The sequence below is a fragment of the Vanellus vanellus genome (genome assembly GCF_965231255.1).
Source record: "Vanellus vanellus genome assembly, chromosome: 3".
Taxonomy (NCBI): Eukaryota; Metazoa; Chordata; class Aves; order Charadriiformes; family Charadriidae; genus Vanellus; species Vanellus vanellus.
The window spans coordinates 14,411,364-14,429,270 of NC_138907.1; the positions used below are offsets into that span (position 1 = coordinate 14,411,364).

General features: G+C 47.4%; 1 protein-coding gene across 1 annotated transcript in view; it reads right to left on the reverse strand.

Moving 5' to 3' along the window:
• Positions 1-11,112: 11,112 nt before the first annotated feature.
• LOC309669808 (cullin-9-like) overlaps positions 11,113-17,907 on the reverse strand; it is a 36,740-nt gene continuing 29,945 nt past the window's right edge. Inside the window, exons 33-41 of the mRNA XM_082480581.1 lie at positions 16,862-17,026; positions 16,615-16,778; positions 15,633-15,726; positions 15,336-15,410; positions 14,738-14,848; positions 13,288-13,405; positions 12,804-12,937; positions 12,524-12,615; positions 11,113-12,050 (exon numbers count right to left, since the gene is read on the reverse strand). Coding sequence (XP_082336707.1) covers positions 11,843-12,050; positions 12,524-12,615; positions 12,804-12,937; positions 13,288-13,405; positions 14,738-14,848; positions 15,336-15,410; positions 15,633-15,726; positions 16,615-16,778; positions 16,862-17,026 — 1,161 coding nt within the window. The 3' untranslated portion in view covers positions 11,113-11,842. The remainder of the gene's footprint in view (positions 12,051-12,523; positions 12,616-12,803; positions 12,938-13,287; positions 13,406-14,737; positions 14,849-15,335; positions 15,411-15,632; positions 15,727-16,614; positions 16,779-16,861; positions 17,027-17,907) is intronic.

Genomic DNA, 17,907 nt, shown 5'->3' on the forward strand with positions numbered 1-17,907 from the left:
GCTTCCTCTTCCAGAGCTCGATCCTCTGGGATGAGGCTGGTTGGCACCGTGGCACTCAACGCTGATGGCTTCCCCTCCCACTCGCAGGTGTTCTCCGGGCACTGCTCCTCTCTCACAGAGCTGTTCTGAGCCAGCAAATGTTTCAGTCGCTGGTTTACACTTCTTATGACCATGCAGTATTTCTGAATCTTTTTGTCTCTCTCAGCCAATCTGGTTTTCATGCTTTCATTAATCTGCTCGAGTTCTTTAATTTCCTTTCTTGCTTCCCAGAAGGCCAGCTCTGCATCCTTACGAATACACTCTTCTTCAAGCCACTCGTCCATCCATCCCAGCTGACTGTTGAGGCATTGGATTTCTGTTTCCCTGTACCAAAAAAAAACTGTTGTCAAACTTCTGCTGACTGCTCAGTTAAAGCCACAATATGAGGGTCCACCAACACTGGGATGGCTCTGCTTACAGGTAAAAAGACTTTGATTAAAAAAAGAAGGCCCGGGGCAAAAATGCCGAACATCCAGCCATTGCTCCCACACCAATGGGGCCAGCACAGAAAGCTGTGCCTTGTCCTCACTGTACCCTGGAGGAACTTATATCACCCCACAAACCTTAGGGCTCGGGGATTTCCTCTTGACTTCAGCCTAAAACCCACTTGTTTTGGAAATTCTTAATTGCCAGGGTCAAAAATACTGAACGTCCATCTGTTGCTCCCACCTCAAAGGGGCCAGCATGCAAAGCTGTGCCTTGTCCTCACGGTCCCCTGGAAGCGCTAATATCACCTGTCCTGGTTCTGGCAGGGATGGGGTTAATTTCCCCAAGGACCTGGCAGGGGAGGCAGGTATTCCATACCACCTGACCTATGCCCAGCTATAAGATGCTAGCCTGGGAGAGGGAGGCAGTCACCACTCCGGGCTAGCGGAGTGGGGGGGCGGGGGGGGGGGGAGCAGTTGCCACTTGGGGGCAGGCTACAGCAAGCCAGGTCCAGTCGGTGAGCTTCACGGTGGTACTGTAATCGCATCCTTATACTCCTTTATTGGTGTTATTGTTTTTCTTTCTTCTTCCCTTTGGTTGTTCCGTTAAATTGCACTATTTCAACACACGAGATTTGCCTTTTTCTGCTGATATTTCACCTGGCTGTGGGAGTCGAGCGAGCAGCTGTGTGGTTCTTTGTCGCTGTCTGAGGCCAAACCACGACAGTCCTTTGTGGCGCCCAACATGGGGCACGAAGGGTTGCAATAACAACAGAACTGACCAGAACTTGTTAAAACGGATTTCTTCACCTCCAATGGTTTGGGACTTCACCCTTCACAGTATCACAGTATCACAGTATGCTAGGGATTGGAAGGGACCTCAAAAGATCATCTAGTCCAATCCCCCTGTCGGAGCAGGAACACCTAGACGAGGTTGCACAGGAAGGTGTCCAGGCGAGTTTTGAATGTCTCCAGAGAAGGAGACTCCACAACCTCCCTGGGCAGCCTGTTCCAGTGCTCTGTCACCCTCACTGAGAAGAAGTTTCTTCTCAAATTTAAGTGGAACCTCTTGTGTTCCAGCTTGAATCCATTACCCCTTGTCCTATCACTGGTCGCCACTGAGAAGAGCCTGGCTCCATCCTCATGACATTCCCCCTTTATATATTTATAAACGCTAATAAGATCACCCCTCAGTCTCCTCTTCTCCAAACTAAAGAGACCCAGCTCCCTCAGTCTTTCCTCATAAGGGAGATGCTCCACTCCCTTAATCATCTTAGTTGCCCTACGCTGGACTCTCTCCAGCAGCTCTCTGTCCTTCTTGAACTGAGGGGCCCAGAACTGGACACAATATTCCAGATGCGGTCTCACCAGGGCAGAGTAGAGGGGAAGGAGGACCTCTCTCGATCTGCTAACCACCCCCCTTCTAATACAGCCCAGGATGCCATTGGTCTTCTTGGCCACAAGGGCACAGTGCTGGCTCATGGTCATCCTGCTGTCCACCAGGACCCCCAGGTCCCTTTCCTCTACACTGCTCTCTAACAGGTAGCTCCCCATCCTATACTGGAACCTGGGGTTGTTTCTGCCCAAATGTAGGACCCTACACTTTCCCTTGTTGTATTTCATTAAGTTATTCCCTGCCCAAATCTCCAGCCTGTCCAAGTCTCTCTGGATGGCAGCACAGCCCTCTGGCGTGTCAGCCACTCCTCCTAGCTTAGTGTCATCAGCAAACTTGCTGATAGTACACTCAATTCCCTCATCTAAATCATTAATGAATATATTGAATAATATGGGCCCCAGTACCGACCCTTGAGGCACTCCGCTGGTTACCGGCCTCCAACTGGACTCTGCCCCATTGACTACGACTCTCTGGCTTCTCTCCTTCAGCCAGTTCGCAGTCCACCTAATTATCCGGTCATCCAGTCCACACTTCCTCAGTTTAGCCATGAGGATGCTGTGGGAGACCGTGTCAAATGCTTTACTGAAGTCAAGGTAGACCACATCCACCGCTCTGCCATCATCCATCCATCTCGTTATTTCCTCATAAAAGGCTATGAGGTTGGTCAAGCATGACTTCCCCTTGGAAAAGCCATGCTGACTGCCCCTAATAACCCTCTTATCCTTGATATGCCTTGAGAGGGCACCAAGGATAAGCTGCTCCATCACTTTCCCAGGGATGGAGGTGAGGCTGACCGGTCTATAGTTACCCGGGTCCTCCTTCTTGCCCTTTTTGAAGACTGGAGTGACATTTGCTTTCCTCCAGTCCTCAGGCACCTCGCCCGTTTCCCAAGAAACGTTTCCTTGAACAACTACAGGACCCTGATAAAGTAATACAATATTTGAAAGGAAAATGCTGTGGCTATTCCAGAGAGGCACAACTTAAGGCACTGTGTTGGGCCCTGGCCAGTATCTACCAAACACTGCCCAGTACTATGCAGGACCCTCGGGGGAAAGAGGGGAAAACCAGACCAGCAGGCACTGTGGCTGCTCCAACCCCCGTGGCAGGCACTGCGGCTGAACCGGACAACCAACCTGTGCCAGTATCAGTTGCTCCTATACAGAAGAAGAAATACACCAAGAAATCAGTTTGCATAGTAAGGGATGAGATGAACCAGGGCCATCAAAGGAACAGGAGGAAGTGTGAAAACAGTGTGTTTTCTCTCTCTCGCCAGAGCAAGTAAAATAGTGCCCGCACAACAAGGGGCCTGCTCTGTGAAATTTGCTCAGCTTCAGAAATAGTAGTTTTATATGCTTCTTTAGCATGACACAGGTATCTCTTTATACCTCAAGTCACTGCAGTTTCCCTGATTACACAGATTTGCATCAAGTAAAGATCTAGGCGCTCTAAATTGATTCCTCACAATTGCCTCATCTCCCTTTGCCTATTAATTGAGATGTGCACTTCTGAAAAGCAGATCACCAGAAGAGGACATAACGTCCCAGTCCTGATCTCAGAAGGACTAAGCCTAATTCAGTCTTCACATCTGTTTATGATGCCAAATAAACAGCTCTGCACCTTGAAAAACTGTCGGAGGTCATAAAGAAGCCATTTTAAAAAGCTGATTTAAAGGGGAAATCAGAACCTCTAGAAAGTAACTTTTTAACAAAAAGCTCTTTAATGAGCAAAAGAAAGAAAAAATTGAGGAGCAGGTAGAAAATTGCTAATCACAAAGGGTGACTTGTCAGCAAGTGAACTGCATGGGAGAGAAGTGTGGACAAACGTCAGTGTAGCATGGAAATGGGGACAGGCTGCAGCTCAGGCCGAAGACTCGGAGTGCCACTGAGGCAGGTGACCTGCAACAGAAGTTTTCTTCAGCCAAAACTTTTGGTGTACTACAAAGGTGACCTTGAAAATTGCATCAGAAAAGAAATTTTGCTCCTGTATCTCCCATAGATTGGGTGTGATTATTGATAACTTCTGAGAGACGGTAACCAAGGTATGGACAGGACAGCAATACTGCATAGAGACCCCAACAAAGCCACCTGAATAGTGATGTTACCGTATCAGAAGCTGATATTGCACAGGACAGCAAAATGCTAGTCCTGATCCCTCTCCCCGAGATAACAAACAGCATCACAGGGAGTACATACATCGTATAAGAATTTAGATAACACAGCCATGCAAACAATAAGGCAAAATTGTAACCGGCGACTATCTAACTAATAGGAGAAATGCATATAAGAAATCCGTTTTAGTAAGCTCTGGTAAGCTCAAGCTCAGCATGAGGTCAGTGAACACGAGGAGAAGCCTTTCTGACAAAGCATTGAAAAATGGCCACATTCTCTGCCAAGACTTAACTTTAAATGGATCCAAGTGTAGCCTGAAGTAAACTGCAGGATAACTGTACAACACTGATGAAGCTGAGGCAGGGACAGTAGCAGCGAGCTTTTCACCCAGGGGGAAAGGACACAGCTGCATAGCCAGATGCCAGTAAGAACAACACAGTCCTGATCGTAACATGGTCCTCACAGGCCAACCAGATGTCTAACTAGCACTGAAAGCACTTCATAAAAAGAAACATGCTATCAGAAGAGCCCAGATCATATTTGCTGTTTATTCCCATTTTCTTTAACCCGCGTGAAGCCTTCCGAGTGGGCATTCTTTTTAGAGACCATGAGTGGCACATTTTTTTTAGAGACCATGAGAATTTTAACCTTCTTTTCTGAATCAGGCAAAGGGAGAAAAGGTCTTCAGCATACTGAATACCCTCCTTATTCCCACAGCTCTATGCCAACTCTTTCAGTCAACTAAGGCAAACCTACAACATTCCTCATCGCTACTCATCCTGAATGCTCAGGATCACAGTGTGTTAATCCCAGCATTTGCAGTACTGAAGGTAATATACGTTGGAGATAAGTAATTCGAAAGGCTAAAATACTGGTGAGGTTTTAAATACCCGTATCTATCAATGCTATCTTAATTTTACAGGGCGCATACATACGCATTGTAAAAATCCCTTTGCCCTTGGGAAGGACTGCAACTTGCTTTAACATTATGGCACCATGGCTTTTCTTAATCTTTCCTCAGAGCATTGGAACAATTCTATAAATTTCCCAACTTATCTTGCAAATTAATTCAGAGCTGCAAATACGGCTCTAGAGGTTGATTCTCCCTATGTCTGCACTCTGCTTAATTATGGCCAAGGAAAGGCAGCCGCAGCTGAGGACAGAATACTGCTACTCTGCCAGGGTAGTGTTCACCATCATTGGGAACGGGAGTAAATGCGCTGCAGATGCCAAGACACTGAGGATCCTGCTATTTTAACACACCCCTACAAACCCACTGGAGAGGGCACTGCAAGTGGAATGGCAGGTCCGTATACTCTAATGCTCTTGGTCTCTAGGTATTACTAAGTGTTGGAATAACACACGGAGGAAAGGCAAATGTTCTTCAGTACCCCAAACAGTTTGTCTGACAATTTGGAGCGTGACTGAAAGCTACAATCAGCAGGTTGGCATTGGGCCATCCAACCATAAGCATGATTTAGTGTCTGATGGAGCCAGATGTAATCTATCCCTATAACAGAGATATTGGCACCTCAGGAGCAAAATTTCTTTTCTGATGCAATTTTCAAGGTCACCTTTGTAGTACACCAAAAGTTTTGGCTGAAGAAAACTTCTGTTGCAGGTCACCTGCCTCAGTGGCACTCCGAGTCTTCGGCCTGAGCTGCAGCCTGTCCCCATTTCCATGCTACACTGACGTTTGTCCACACTTCTCTCCCATGCAGTTCACTTGCTGACAAGTCACCCTTTGTGATTAGCAATTTTCTACCTGCTCCTCAATTTTTTCTTTCTTTTGCTCATTAAAGAGCTTTTTGTTAAAAAGTTACTTTCTAGAGGTTCTGATTTCCCCTTTAAATCAGCTTTTTAAAATGGCTTCTTTATGACCTCCGACAGTTTTTCAAGGTGCAGAGCTGTTTATTTGGCATCATAAACAGATGTGAAGACTGAATTAGGCTTAGTCCTTCTGAGATCAGGACTGGGACGTTATGTCCTCTTCTGGTGATCTGCTTTTCAGAAGTGCACATCTCAATTAATAGGCAAAGGGAGATGAGGCAATTGTGAGGAATCAATTTAGAGCGCCTAGATCTTTACTTGATGCAAATCTGTGTAATCAGGGAAACTGCAGTGACTTGAGGTATAAAGAGATACCTGTGTCATGCTAAAGAAGCATATAAAACTACTATTTCTGAAGCTGAGCAAATTTCACAGAGCAGGCCCCTTGTTGTGCGGGCACTATTTTACTTGCTCTGGCGAGAGAGAGAAAACACACTGTTTTCACACTTCCTCCTGTTCCTTTGATGGCCCTGGTTCATCTCATCCCTTACTATGCAAACTGATTTCTTGGTGTATTTCTTCTTCTGTATAGGAGCAACTGATACTGGCACAGGTTGGTTGTCCGGTTCAGCCGCAGTGCCTGCCACGGGGGTTGGAGCAGCCACAGTGCCTGCTGGTCTGGTTTTCCCCTCTTTCCCCCGAGGGTCCTGCATAGTACTGGGCAGTGTTTGGTAGATACTGGCCAGGGCCCAACACAGTGCCTTAAGTTGTGCCTCTCTGGAATAGCCACAGCATTTTCCTTTCAAATATTGTATTACTTTATCAGGGTCCTGTAGTTGTTCAAGGGTGAAGTCCCAAACCATTGGAGGTGAAGAAATCCGTTTTAACAAGTTCTGGTCAGTTCTGTTGTTATTGCAACCCTTCGTGCCCCATGTTGGGCGCCACAAAGGACTGTCGTGGTTTGGCCTCAGACAGCGACAAAGAACCACACAGCTGCTCGCTCGACTCCCACAGCCAGGTGAAATATCAGCAGAAAAAGGCAAATCTCGTGTGTTGAAATAGTGCAATTTAACGGAACAACCAAAGGGAAGAAGAAAGAAAAACAATAACACCAATAAAGGAGTATAAGGATGCGATTACAGTACCACCGTGAAGCTCACCGACTGGACCTGGCTTGCTGTAGCCTGCCCCCAAGTGGCAACTGCTCCCCCCCCCCCGCCCCCCCACTCCGCTAGCCCGGAGTGGTGACTGCCTCCCTCTCCCAGGCTAGCATCTTATAGCTGGGCATAGGTCAGGTGGTATGGAATACCTGCCTCCCCTGCCAGGTCCTTGGGGAAATTAACCCCATCCCTGCCAGAACCAGGACAGGTGATATTAGCGCTTCCAGGGGACCGTGAGGACAAGGCACAGCTTTGCATGCTGGCCCCTTTGAGGTGGGAGCAACAGATGGACGTTCAGTATTTTTGACCCTGGCAATTAAGAATTTCCAAAACAAGTGGGTTTTAGGCTGAAGTCAAGAGGAAATCCCCGAGCCCTAAGGTTTGTGGGGTGATATAAGTTCCTCCAGGGTACAGTGAGGACAAGGCACAGCTTTCTGTGCTGGCCCCATTGGTGTGGGAGCAATGGCTGGATGTTCGGCATTTTTGCCCCGGGCCTTCTTTTTTTAATCAAAGTCTTTTTACCTGTAAGCAGAGCCATCCCAGTGTTGGTGGACCCTCATATTGTGGCTTTAACTGAGCAGTCAGCAGAAGTTTGACAACAGTTTTTTTTTGGTACAGGGAAACAGAAATCCAATGCCTCAACAGTCAGCTGGGATGGATGGACGAGTGGCTTGAAGAAGAGTGTATTCGTAAGGATGCAGAGCTGGCCTTCTGGGAAGCAAGAAAGGAAATTAAAGAACTCGAGCAGATTAATGAAAGCATGAAAACCAGATTGGCTGAGAGAGACAAAAAGATTCAGAAATACTGCATGGTCATAAGAAGTGTAAACCAGCGACTGAAACATTTGCTGGCTCAGAACAGCTCTGTGAGAGAGGAGCAGTGCCCGGAGAACACCTGCGAGTGGGAGGGGAAGCCATCAGCGTTGAGTGCCACGGTGCCAACCAGCCTCATCCCAGAGGATCGAGCTCTGGAAGAGGAAGCATACAGTGGGCTTAGTGACGACACAGCTAACGAGACTGATTCCTTAGAAGAGAGTTTGACCACCACAACCTCTGAGCTGAGTGATCCAGCTCCTTCCCATTCCGCTGTGAAGCCAGAGGTGCTTGAAAATGTTCTGGATGGAAAACTAAAAGAAAGAGAAAATTGGCACCATGATGGTGAAACAGGCCAGCCAGACGGACATGGTAGCAGATAGCCTCAATGTGGAGCAGCCCATTCAGAATGTCATCAGATCTCAAGATGCCTGTCCTCTAAGCCCACTTGCTTTGCTGAAGGAATTGGGAGAATTTTCTGTTGGAAGCCTCAGTGGTTTTGGTGCCATAGCGGACTTAACTCCAAATGATCCAAATGCTGCCATCCTTTTGTCTCCTACGGCATCTCTATGCAGGAAAGTGGAGCACAGAGTGAATGAAAACCAGTTTGTGAAAGAATGAGATTTCACAGAAACTGATGAGGATGAAGCCCTGGGGAATGTCATTACTGTCTCTCAGACAGGACACAAGAGACAACGCTGCAAGAGTAATCTCCTCAGAGATCTGGCTTGTAGCTGTTTCCCTGGCTGGTTTGCTGAGCAAACGTGCAAGCGCTTTGCACTGGCTCAAAGGTGGCAGGAGACACACACCAGTATAAACGGCCAAACGTGTGTTCAGGTATTTCTTTAGGCAGCACTAACCACAAACATTCCTGGGACTGTAACCAAAAATGTACATTGTTGGGAGTCTTGAAATGTGTTACAATGATAAGGCTAGGCATAGATACACTTTGAATATTAATGTTGTTTTTAAGTCTTCATGTTTTAGAAACCAAGTCATTCTAGCCCTTTGAAATACTATGGATAAGTATATTGTTTTAACTTGTTTATTTAATTGCTTTCTTGTAAGTTACCTTTTTAATCACAAGTTCAATAAAGTATGACAGAAATGTTAAGCATGTTGTGAGTGTTTTATTGTAGCAGAGCTACAAAAATTACCCGGTCTCAGCTGAGCTGTCAGGCACAGGCAGAGCTGGAGGAGGCACTGTATCGGGGCACAAGGAACCACCACCACCCAGAGAACAGAGTTAGATTGAGAAAACCTAATTACAGCTCCAAGGGTAAGCACTCAGCCAGAGCAAAAGGCTCCAGGCACTCTGTGGACACGCACGCCACCCGCTCAGACACACCCACGCTGCATTAACAGATGCGAGTGATATGATCATGAACACAATGCAAGCTTCCAGCTGCTTGTAACCTCTCATTTCTGCACTGCCAGGAGAGTGTTGGTCTTCCTGGCATTTAACAGAAGGCCAGAAGGCCTTGTTTAACCCACCCGGGAGTCACGCAGTCTCTGTCTGCGCACTGAGATGCTGCTGTGACCATCAAACCAGGAATTCTCCATGTCCAAAACTTGAGTTCTGTCAAACCGTAACGCAGGTGTCATAGAATCGTAGAATAGAATTAGTGAGGTTGGAAGGGACCTTTAAGATCATCAAGTCCAACCGTTAACCTACCCTGATAAAAACACCACCACTTCTAAACCATGTCCCTAAGCACCTCATCTACCCTTTTCTTAAACACCTCCAGGGATGGTGAATCCACCACCTCTCTGGGCAGCCTATTCCAATGTTTAATAACCCTTTCAGTGAAAAAATGCTTCCTAATATCCAATCTAAACCTGCCCTGACATAACTTGAACCCGTTTCCTCTTGTCCTATCACTTGTCACCAGGGAGAAGAGGTCAGCTCCCATCTCTCTAAAACCTCCTTTCAGGTAGTTGTAGAGGGTGATAAGGTCTCCCCTCAGCCTCTTCTTCTCCAGGCTAAACAACCCCAGATCCCTCAGTCGTTCCTCATAAGACTTGTCCTCCAGACCCTTCACCAGCTTAGTAGCCCTTCTCTGGACACGCTCCAACACCTCAATGTCCTTCTTGTAGTGAGGGGCCCAAAACTGAACACAGTACTCGAGGTGAGGCCTCACCAGTGCTGAGTACAGGGGGATGATTACTTCCCTAGTCCGCCTCACCACACTATTCCTGATGCAGGCCAGGATGGTGTTGGCCGCCTTGGCTGCCTGGGCACACTGCTGGCTCATACTCAGACAGCTGTCCACCAACACCCCCAGGTCCTTTTCTGCCAGGCAGCTTTTGAGCCACTCCGCCCCCAGTCTGTAGTGCTGCATGGGGTGGTTGTGACCCAAAGGTGAGGTGTGTCCTCAGGTGAGCTCAGGGAGGACATAAACTTCCTGCAGAGCAGAAGATGAAGACTTGATCTCGATTTTCAGTACAAATATTGTGCATGAAAGCAGGGCCTCACGCTCCTTCTGACTTTTTGGATTTTAAGCAGACATCCAGGAGACAGTGGATGAAGGACTCCAGGCATGATTTTCCACATGAGGAACTCAGACATATAGGATGTTCTGCTCTGTCCCCCAACAACCTGGGGAACCCAGGCTGTGCCTGCAAGGACTGCTCACACCGGGAAGTTGAGGCTCTCTGCACGCACCCACCACATCTCTCTCCATTGTGGCCCTGAGGAGAGAGCCCAGAGAGCTGTCACTCTGGTTGTGGGACAGGGAACCTCTTTGCCACACAGGGCCAGCAGGGCTGGGACTTCCACCATGACAGACTCTGGGGTTCAGCCTCCTGGACTGAGCAGGACTAGGAGCAGGGCTGGGGGGCCATGGAAAAATGAGTCCTTTCTCCCTGGTTTGCCCCTGGCAGTTGTCCCCTGCCCACCATCCTCCAACAAGCCCACAGCCCTCCCGGATGATACCCAAGGCCTGAGAAGGGTCCTGTGTCTCCAAAACAACCCCACAAACCTCCAAATCACCCTGCAAGCCCCAAGAGCAGTCCCACATCAGCCTTCTGCTGGGCACCAGATGTTACCACCTTCATCAACATGTAGGCAGTTTGTCTTGCACCTGCTCTCAGAAACACCAGCCCCACCACCCTGTGTGGTCCGGTCCCCTGCCCTCTTTCCCACCTCTCCCCATACCTCTTACCGTTGCCAGGAAAGAAAAGCCACTTTGCAGGGCAAACTGCATGGCCTGGGTGGTGATTCCAAAGCCACGTCAATTTCACCAATAACTCCTGGGATGAACACACCCAGGTCACATCCTCCTCACTCGAGAACAGCCCGCTCTCCCTTCACACCCTTGCTCCCCATAGACAACAATGAGGCTTGTGCTAAAAGAAAACTTTTGTGTGTAAAAAAAAAAAAAAAAAAAAAAAAAAAACTTTTTTCAACCCTCGTTCCTCAGGGTTTTCTTTTTTGCAAAGGTAAAGTGTTATCTGAACAACCGCTGCATATATATATACACATCTCTCATATGGGGGTGTGTGCATACATTTATACACTTAAAAACAGTCCTGCAAACTTGTGCCACTCATAGCAGCCCATTCTGCTTCATAGCAGAGAAGATAGCTCCAACAAACTGCAAAAAAGCTGTCCCCTTCAACTAGAGGAATGCACTGAACCACATCCACCTGTGGCTCTGCTGGGAATCCCACCACCTCCAGATGGAAGGCTTTGACTTGAGTGTAAATGCATCACTTTGCAGCATGTCTAGACACTGACTGGATTAGACAGAGCCATGCGAGGACACATGCCACACTCACTTGTGCCCAGTCCTTGGGGACAGCATGCCCGAGGACACCAAACAGTCCTCACTTTGCAGCTGGACTGTGACTTCCTAACTCCATTAGATACCTATGGGCAGAAAAGAGAGAAAGGGGAGGACATGTCTTTCTGAGAGAGTTGGCCACAGTATCACAGCCCATCTGTCCAGAGCAATGTTTCTGCATACTAAAGGGAGTCACCGAGCAAGTAGCCCCCAGAGGAAATGTGTCTTTGTTCTGCATGAGAGCTCCTCACTGTCTTTGACGAAAGACATTCATACACACTGGTCGAGACAGAGTAGAGGCAGAGGTCCAGGCTGGCAAGCTGGGTGACAGACATAGGCATAGACATCTAGTCATAGGCATCATCATCATCATCATCAAAGTAGGAGTCACAATCAAGGTTATCTGACTCATCATCAAACAGAAAGTTGTCTTCATCAAGATCGTCATCATCATCATCATAGTCTTCCTGCCACTGCGGTTCATACTCCTCATCTTCAACCTCTTTGCCACCTTCATCTGTGTTGGGGGAGTCACACAAGATGGTTCGCTTTGGCCTGTTCAGGAGGAGAGCATCAGAGCAGAGCCCCAGCTGTGAGCAGCAACCACAACCCAGTCCCACACCACCTTCATCCTTCTTATTTAAAGAAATGTCAGACCCTTCTGTCTCCCCCCATGTACGGTCATCATCGTATTTCATTTAGACACCTCCTAGATCTCTGCTACACCTCTGAAGAAAGAGTGTGACTCTCCACAGGAACCCAATAAAGTCCAGGGAGAGCAACTTCCATAACTGGGTCTGCCAGTGATGGAGCTTTCTTCACCACAGCTGCGTACCAAGCAGAGGTTTTGCTGGTCTCCCTACACCATGACACTTACATTGTTATCTCAAATCACAACACAGGAGGCAAGTAATCAGTATCTGTTATTAACTCTTTTGTATATCAGCAAGCACAGGAGAAAACTTCGGTCACCTACTTTTTGTCTGCACTCACCCACCTTTCCTTGTTAACTCACCAAGAAAACTCACCCTATACAGGCAGAAGCTGAAGTAGGCACATTGCAGAGTTTCACCTTTCTCTGACCAGGATCTGCCAAAGTCTGGAGCCCGACATGGAAATCCTGCTAGCACAGAAGAACAGCCATAAGAGGGAGACATAAGAGGGTGTGTTTTGTGCTGCAAACCTCTTCCCTACATACACACAGCACTGAGAGTCCATTCCCTCAGCTGATCAAGCCCCTTTCTTGGTGTGCCTGAGATTAAACTAGACCAGAGCAAGACAAGCCATGAATGGGCATTTGGACTTCACCTGTGTGGAGTGCCAGAGAATTGCAAAGAGACGCTCCTTGATCTGGTGTATCAACTCCAAACCAGCACTGAAATGCTCTGCTTTCAGGAGCTGAAGAGAAGAGGCCAGGTCCTGGTACTGCAGCAGGGCTTCCTCTGCAATTCAAGACCAACAAAGTCACGCGGCTTCCCACGCTCTTAAGCAGAGACCGAGTCCCTTGGCTCTAATTATGAAGCCAGTCACAGCTACTTTAGGTTTCCTATTAACATACATTCCTCTTTCAGAAGGGAACATTTTGCTCCTTACTGCATCAATCTCCACCAGCAGCCAAACTGCTTCAGTGGACTTCCCAGACACGAATCAAGAAGGCAAAAATGGGCTGGGAGCAGCAAGAGAGACCAGCTTGGTGCTGGTGTGTATTCTGTTGCCCCACTCTAGAGTTGCCAGCCTTTGAGCCAGACAGCTAGGATGCTAGTCTCTACTTTGGAGAGGCTGCAGGACTTACCCAGAAGGATCTGCAGAGCATTAGTGTGCAGCTCCAGGCTCTCCATCTGCTGTTCAACAATATCCATGCTCTCAGTGTCCTGGTTATAGTAGCTGTACACACAGGAGTAGGCCAGCACCTGGAACAGTACAGATCATGCTGTAAGCATCCTCCTTCAGCTTCAGAGTGAGCAAGAAGAGAGTAGTATCAAACCCTTCCAGACTTCATTACGTATCGGTGGCTGGGAGAAGCCTGGCAGCATTTCTGGTCTGTCCAGTGAACCATTACGCCAAGTGACAGCAATGCTGGGCTACCTAGAGCTACTTATAGGATTAGAAATGAATATGGAATTATTTTGTACTGAAGCCTGAAATAACCAATAGGTCCCACCTGCAAACCATTGCAAGAACACAGACTGTAAATGCATAACAAGTGTGACCAATCAGCAAGCAGAGCGTCAGAACAACCAGCACATAGAAGCTACAATTCTCAGCAGAATTGCTGGGCAGCCCAGATTGAATTCAAGTGGCAATGAACTGAGAGAACTGAACTCAAAGGGAAGCATGCATGGTGCTATACAGCATCAAGAGCCCACGACAAAGGCATTTCAACAAGTGACAAACTCCTATTATGAATGAATGACCCCTAAAGCCATCCCAGTACCCAGCAGGAAACAAGACCACTGGTTCCGTTTAAATAAATGGTCCAGAAAAGCCAGCAGCAGCAAGCAACAGTGATATGTGCACTGACAAACACAGGGGATACCATACTGTAAAGACAAAACAGGGTCAGACACCCTTGTTCCACGTGCCTCAAAATCAAGTCTGCCTGCACAAACAAGGTATACATTGCAAAGGCAACACTGCAAAGGCAATTCCCACCTCCTTCCTATATTTCAGGGCACAGAAGACATTGCAGGCCTATGCTGTCATAGGCTTACTGCACACATCCAGTGGCTGCACTGCAAATCCTACACAATGTGACTATCAGGGCCCGCAGAGGGTAACTCAGTGCTCCCAGAACACCTATGGCTCATGAAATTAAGTTAAGAAAGGAAAATTGTTAACATGAGCATCAAGAGGGACTTCCTAACTGTACCACAGTATCACGAGAGCCTTCAGAAGGTAAGTACCACCACTGGGGCATTTAAAATGGGAATGGACCAAGCCCAGTATACGAAAACCCTAAATATAGATCCTTTTGCTGATTCCACGGTGTCAACTGGACCTAAGCTCCAAATCCTACGACCTGACTGTGAGGAACACTGCAGACAGAGCTCAACTCAGAGTGAGAGCAGGGAAAGGCAGATGTGAGCTCTTGCCCTGTCCTGATGCTATTCCTCCCCTCAAGCTTTTTCTGTCTCCCCTTGTTTGGAGTAGGGCAAGGTTGGCATCTCCTCACTTTAAGAAAGGCGTAAAACACAACAATAGAATTAGGCCTAAATCTCAGCAAGCCTGTTACCCAGCCTTACCTTCCGTGCCTGTTCTAGCACTTTGCAGGCATCAAGAACAAAGGTCAAAGTCCTAATTTTTGGCATCTCACTGATGGAAGAAACCCTGTTCCTCAGACTCGTGGCAAATTCCTGCAATAACCACAGGAGGAAAAAACATTCAATGTCAAGCTCTACATGATTGAAAAAATAGCACCTTCCACACAGATAATCACTAAGCATCCTGAAGCGACACCCCAGAAGACGCAGGCAGCAGGACAGCATCTCCTGCATCCAACTATGACACCTCTACTGTGCCATCACTTCAACCTTTTACAGTATCTCAGCTCTAGAGAGAGTTCAGCCTTCAGCCCTGCCATTGCTTCCAAGTACTGCACCAGTTTGAGCACATGAACACCACAAGCTATGTGTTCCGTTTCGAAAACAGACTTGGCAGAAGAAAGTACACCAAGCTCTGACATAAGGGGTAGTTCAAGGGTGAAATGACCAGGTATCCCCACCTGCATCCAAAACCTGCTTCTCGGCTTAAGGTGAAATACACTGAGACACAACAGAAACTGTCCTGCTCACCAGGGCTAAGGCAGCACAGTCAGCATCTGCAAAGAGGAGGAGGCCTTACCCTTGCATGGTGATGAAAGGTGCATCTCTCATTGTAATCCTGAAAACGCTTCTCCTGCCAAGCTGCTTTGCTCACCTGAAAGGAAAGGTAGAGTTAACTCGTAGCAACTTCCCTCAAGTACCAGGGTTGCCTGGAAATGGCTACCACACATACAGACTTTGACAATACTATCAGTTTTACTGGCAAGTGCACAAAGTCCAGAGTAAAGGGCACAAGTGGAGATCCTCACCCTCCCTCTCAGAGGCCAAGCGCATCTGAACAGAAGCGTGAACCACTGGGATATAGCAAACCACTCACCATAGCAGAGCAGTTGTAATAATCCTTATGAGTCGGCCTCCAGGGTTTGAGGCAACGCCAACAGAAGCCATGATTACACTTCGCACACGTCATACTGCATGGTAGGAGAAGAGTGGGAATCACTCAGTCACTTGCAGACAATTCCTCCCAGCGGTCACCTACATCACAGGGCTGGAACATGCAGCCCAGTCACTCCCATTCACTCAGTACTATGCTTTTCTCTGCATGTATTTTTTTAAAGCCTTTGCTGGAAGTAGGTGATGCTTAAAACCAGTCATTGTGTCTCCAAAAATGAGCTGGCTAAACTGGCAGTATGATCTCACAGTACCAACTAACCAAGTACTTGATGGGTAAACTGAGCATTCCCCAATTTGAAGGAAGATCCATAGGAACACCTCACCTCTTCCCTCAGTAATGCAGCACTCCACAGTGCAGAAAGGCACTGCACAGCCCCAGGGCCACACACAACATGTGGGGACAAATCGCAGCTGGGCATTAAGGGCTGTGCCAGTGCAAGACAGAAACAAATGGTGACTCCTAAGCCCTGGCTTCAAAGCTGGAGGTAACTCCCCTATCATGTAAAAAGCTGCCAGAAATCCAAGCCAATTCAAAAGAGGCAGTTAAAAGAAAATTACTTGAAGTTACAGGAACAGGTGAGCACAAAAAAAAAAAAAAAAAAAAGGTGCCGAGTTATCCGTTCCCCTAACCTCTACCTCTATATGTCTACAGTGGACTCTGAGAGCAGACAAGTGTGCGCTATAAAAAGGTACTGCAAAATGAGTTGTCAATGGATTTAACTCTAAATGCTGGGGGACATTTTGCTTTTCCTAGGAATTAAAAGCAATTACTTGCTCCTCTAAAACTATAAAACAGACCTGCTATAACTCTTAACTCCACAGCCAAAAAATACCCCACCCAATAGACCTAACTGTATGTCTTTGCTCTCTCCTGTCCCCAGTAGCAAACAAAAATGGATACTCACTGCAGGCACCCCTCATTTTTCTCTATCTGAGCCTGGCAGCTTGGGCAGTGCTTCGAAATTAGCTTAGCCAGATGTTTGCTTTGGGCTTCGCTTGTCATTCCTTCATAGTACCCATCATCATCCACCCACTGAGACATGTGACTGCAGCTGGCAGGATAATGGGCCTGAAAGAGAGAGCCAGTCACAAAAGCAGAATGATGTGTGCCAAACCCAAGACAACATTGTCCATGATTCAGATCAGCCTCACCTCTGGGAAGTTGCAGTTGAAGCAGGATATCCAGGAGCACTTGGAACAGGCTGCCCCATAGCCAAGTCCATCCTTAAGGAGGATCTGATCACAGCCCTGAGGGTTGGTGCACCAGGTCAGGTTGGAGCAACACTCAACATAGCCTCTGAGGAGGGCTTTTTGATACTGTAATAAGAAGCCAGGAAGGAGATTTAAGGCAGAGAAGCTGCATGGTTAGGCCTTGCAACTGAGGTCTGCTACCTCTGGGCTCCACACCTGACTGAACAACTGCTCACAACAAAACAGCACTAAGTTAGTTTACTCTTTTATTCTCTTTGGGTAAACTCCCTACCCCTCATGTCAGATCTGGAGGCTGTTTCATAGAATCACAGATTAGCTGAGGTTGGAAGGCACTTTCAAAGACAAAAAACTAGTCCAGCCCCTCCAGCTCAAAACAGGGTTGCTCAGGTCCATGCCCAGTTGGGCTTTGAGCATACCCAAGGATAGAGGCTACAAGCCTCTCTGCCCAACCTGTTCCGATGTCCCATTACCCTTACTGTTAAAAAAAAAAAAAAAAGTTTTATTCTGTTTAAATGAAATTTCTTATATTTACATTAGTGCCCACTGCCTCTTATCCTTTCACTGGATGTCACCAAGAAGAATCTGGCTCCTTAATTCCATTTCTGTATTTACATATGTTGACAAGATCCACCCCTGGCTCTTCTCTTCTCCAGACTAAACAAATCCAGCTCTCTCAGCTTCTCCTAGAGGTGTTCCAAAATAAGTCATCTTTGTGGCATTTTGCTGGATTCTCCCCAGTATGTCCATGTCTTTCTTGTACTGGTAAGCCCAGAAAAGGACATAGTACTCCGGATGTGGCCTCAGCAGCACTGGGTAGGGGAAAGGATCACCTTCCTCAGCCTGCTGTCAAAGCTCTTCCTAATTCAACCTAAGATGCCAGGGGACCTTCTTAACCACAAGGGCACACTGCTGTCTTATGTTCAACTTGTTGTCCACCATTGATCCCTTTTTTTTTTTTTCTGCAGGGCTGCTTTCCAGATGTTTGG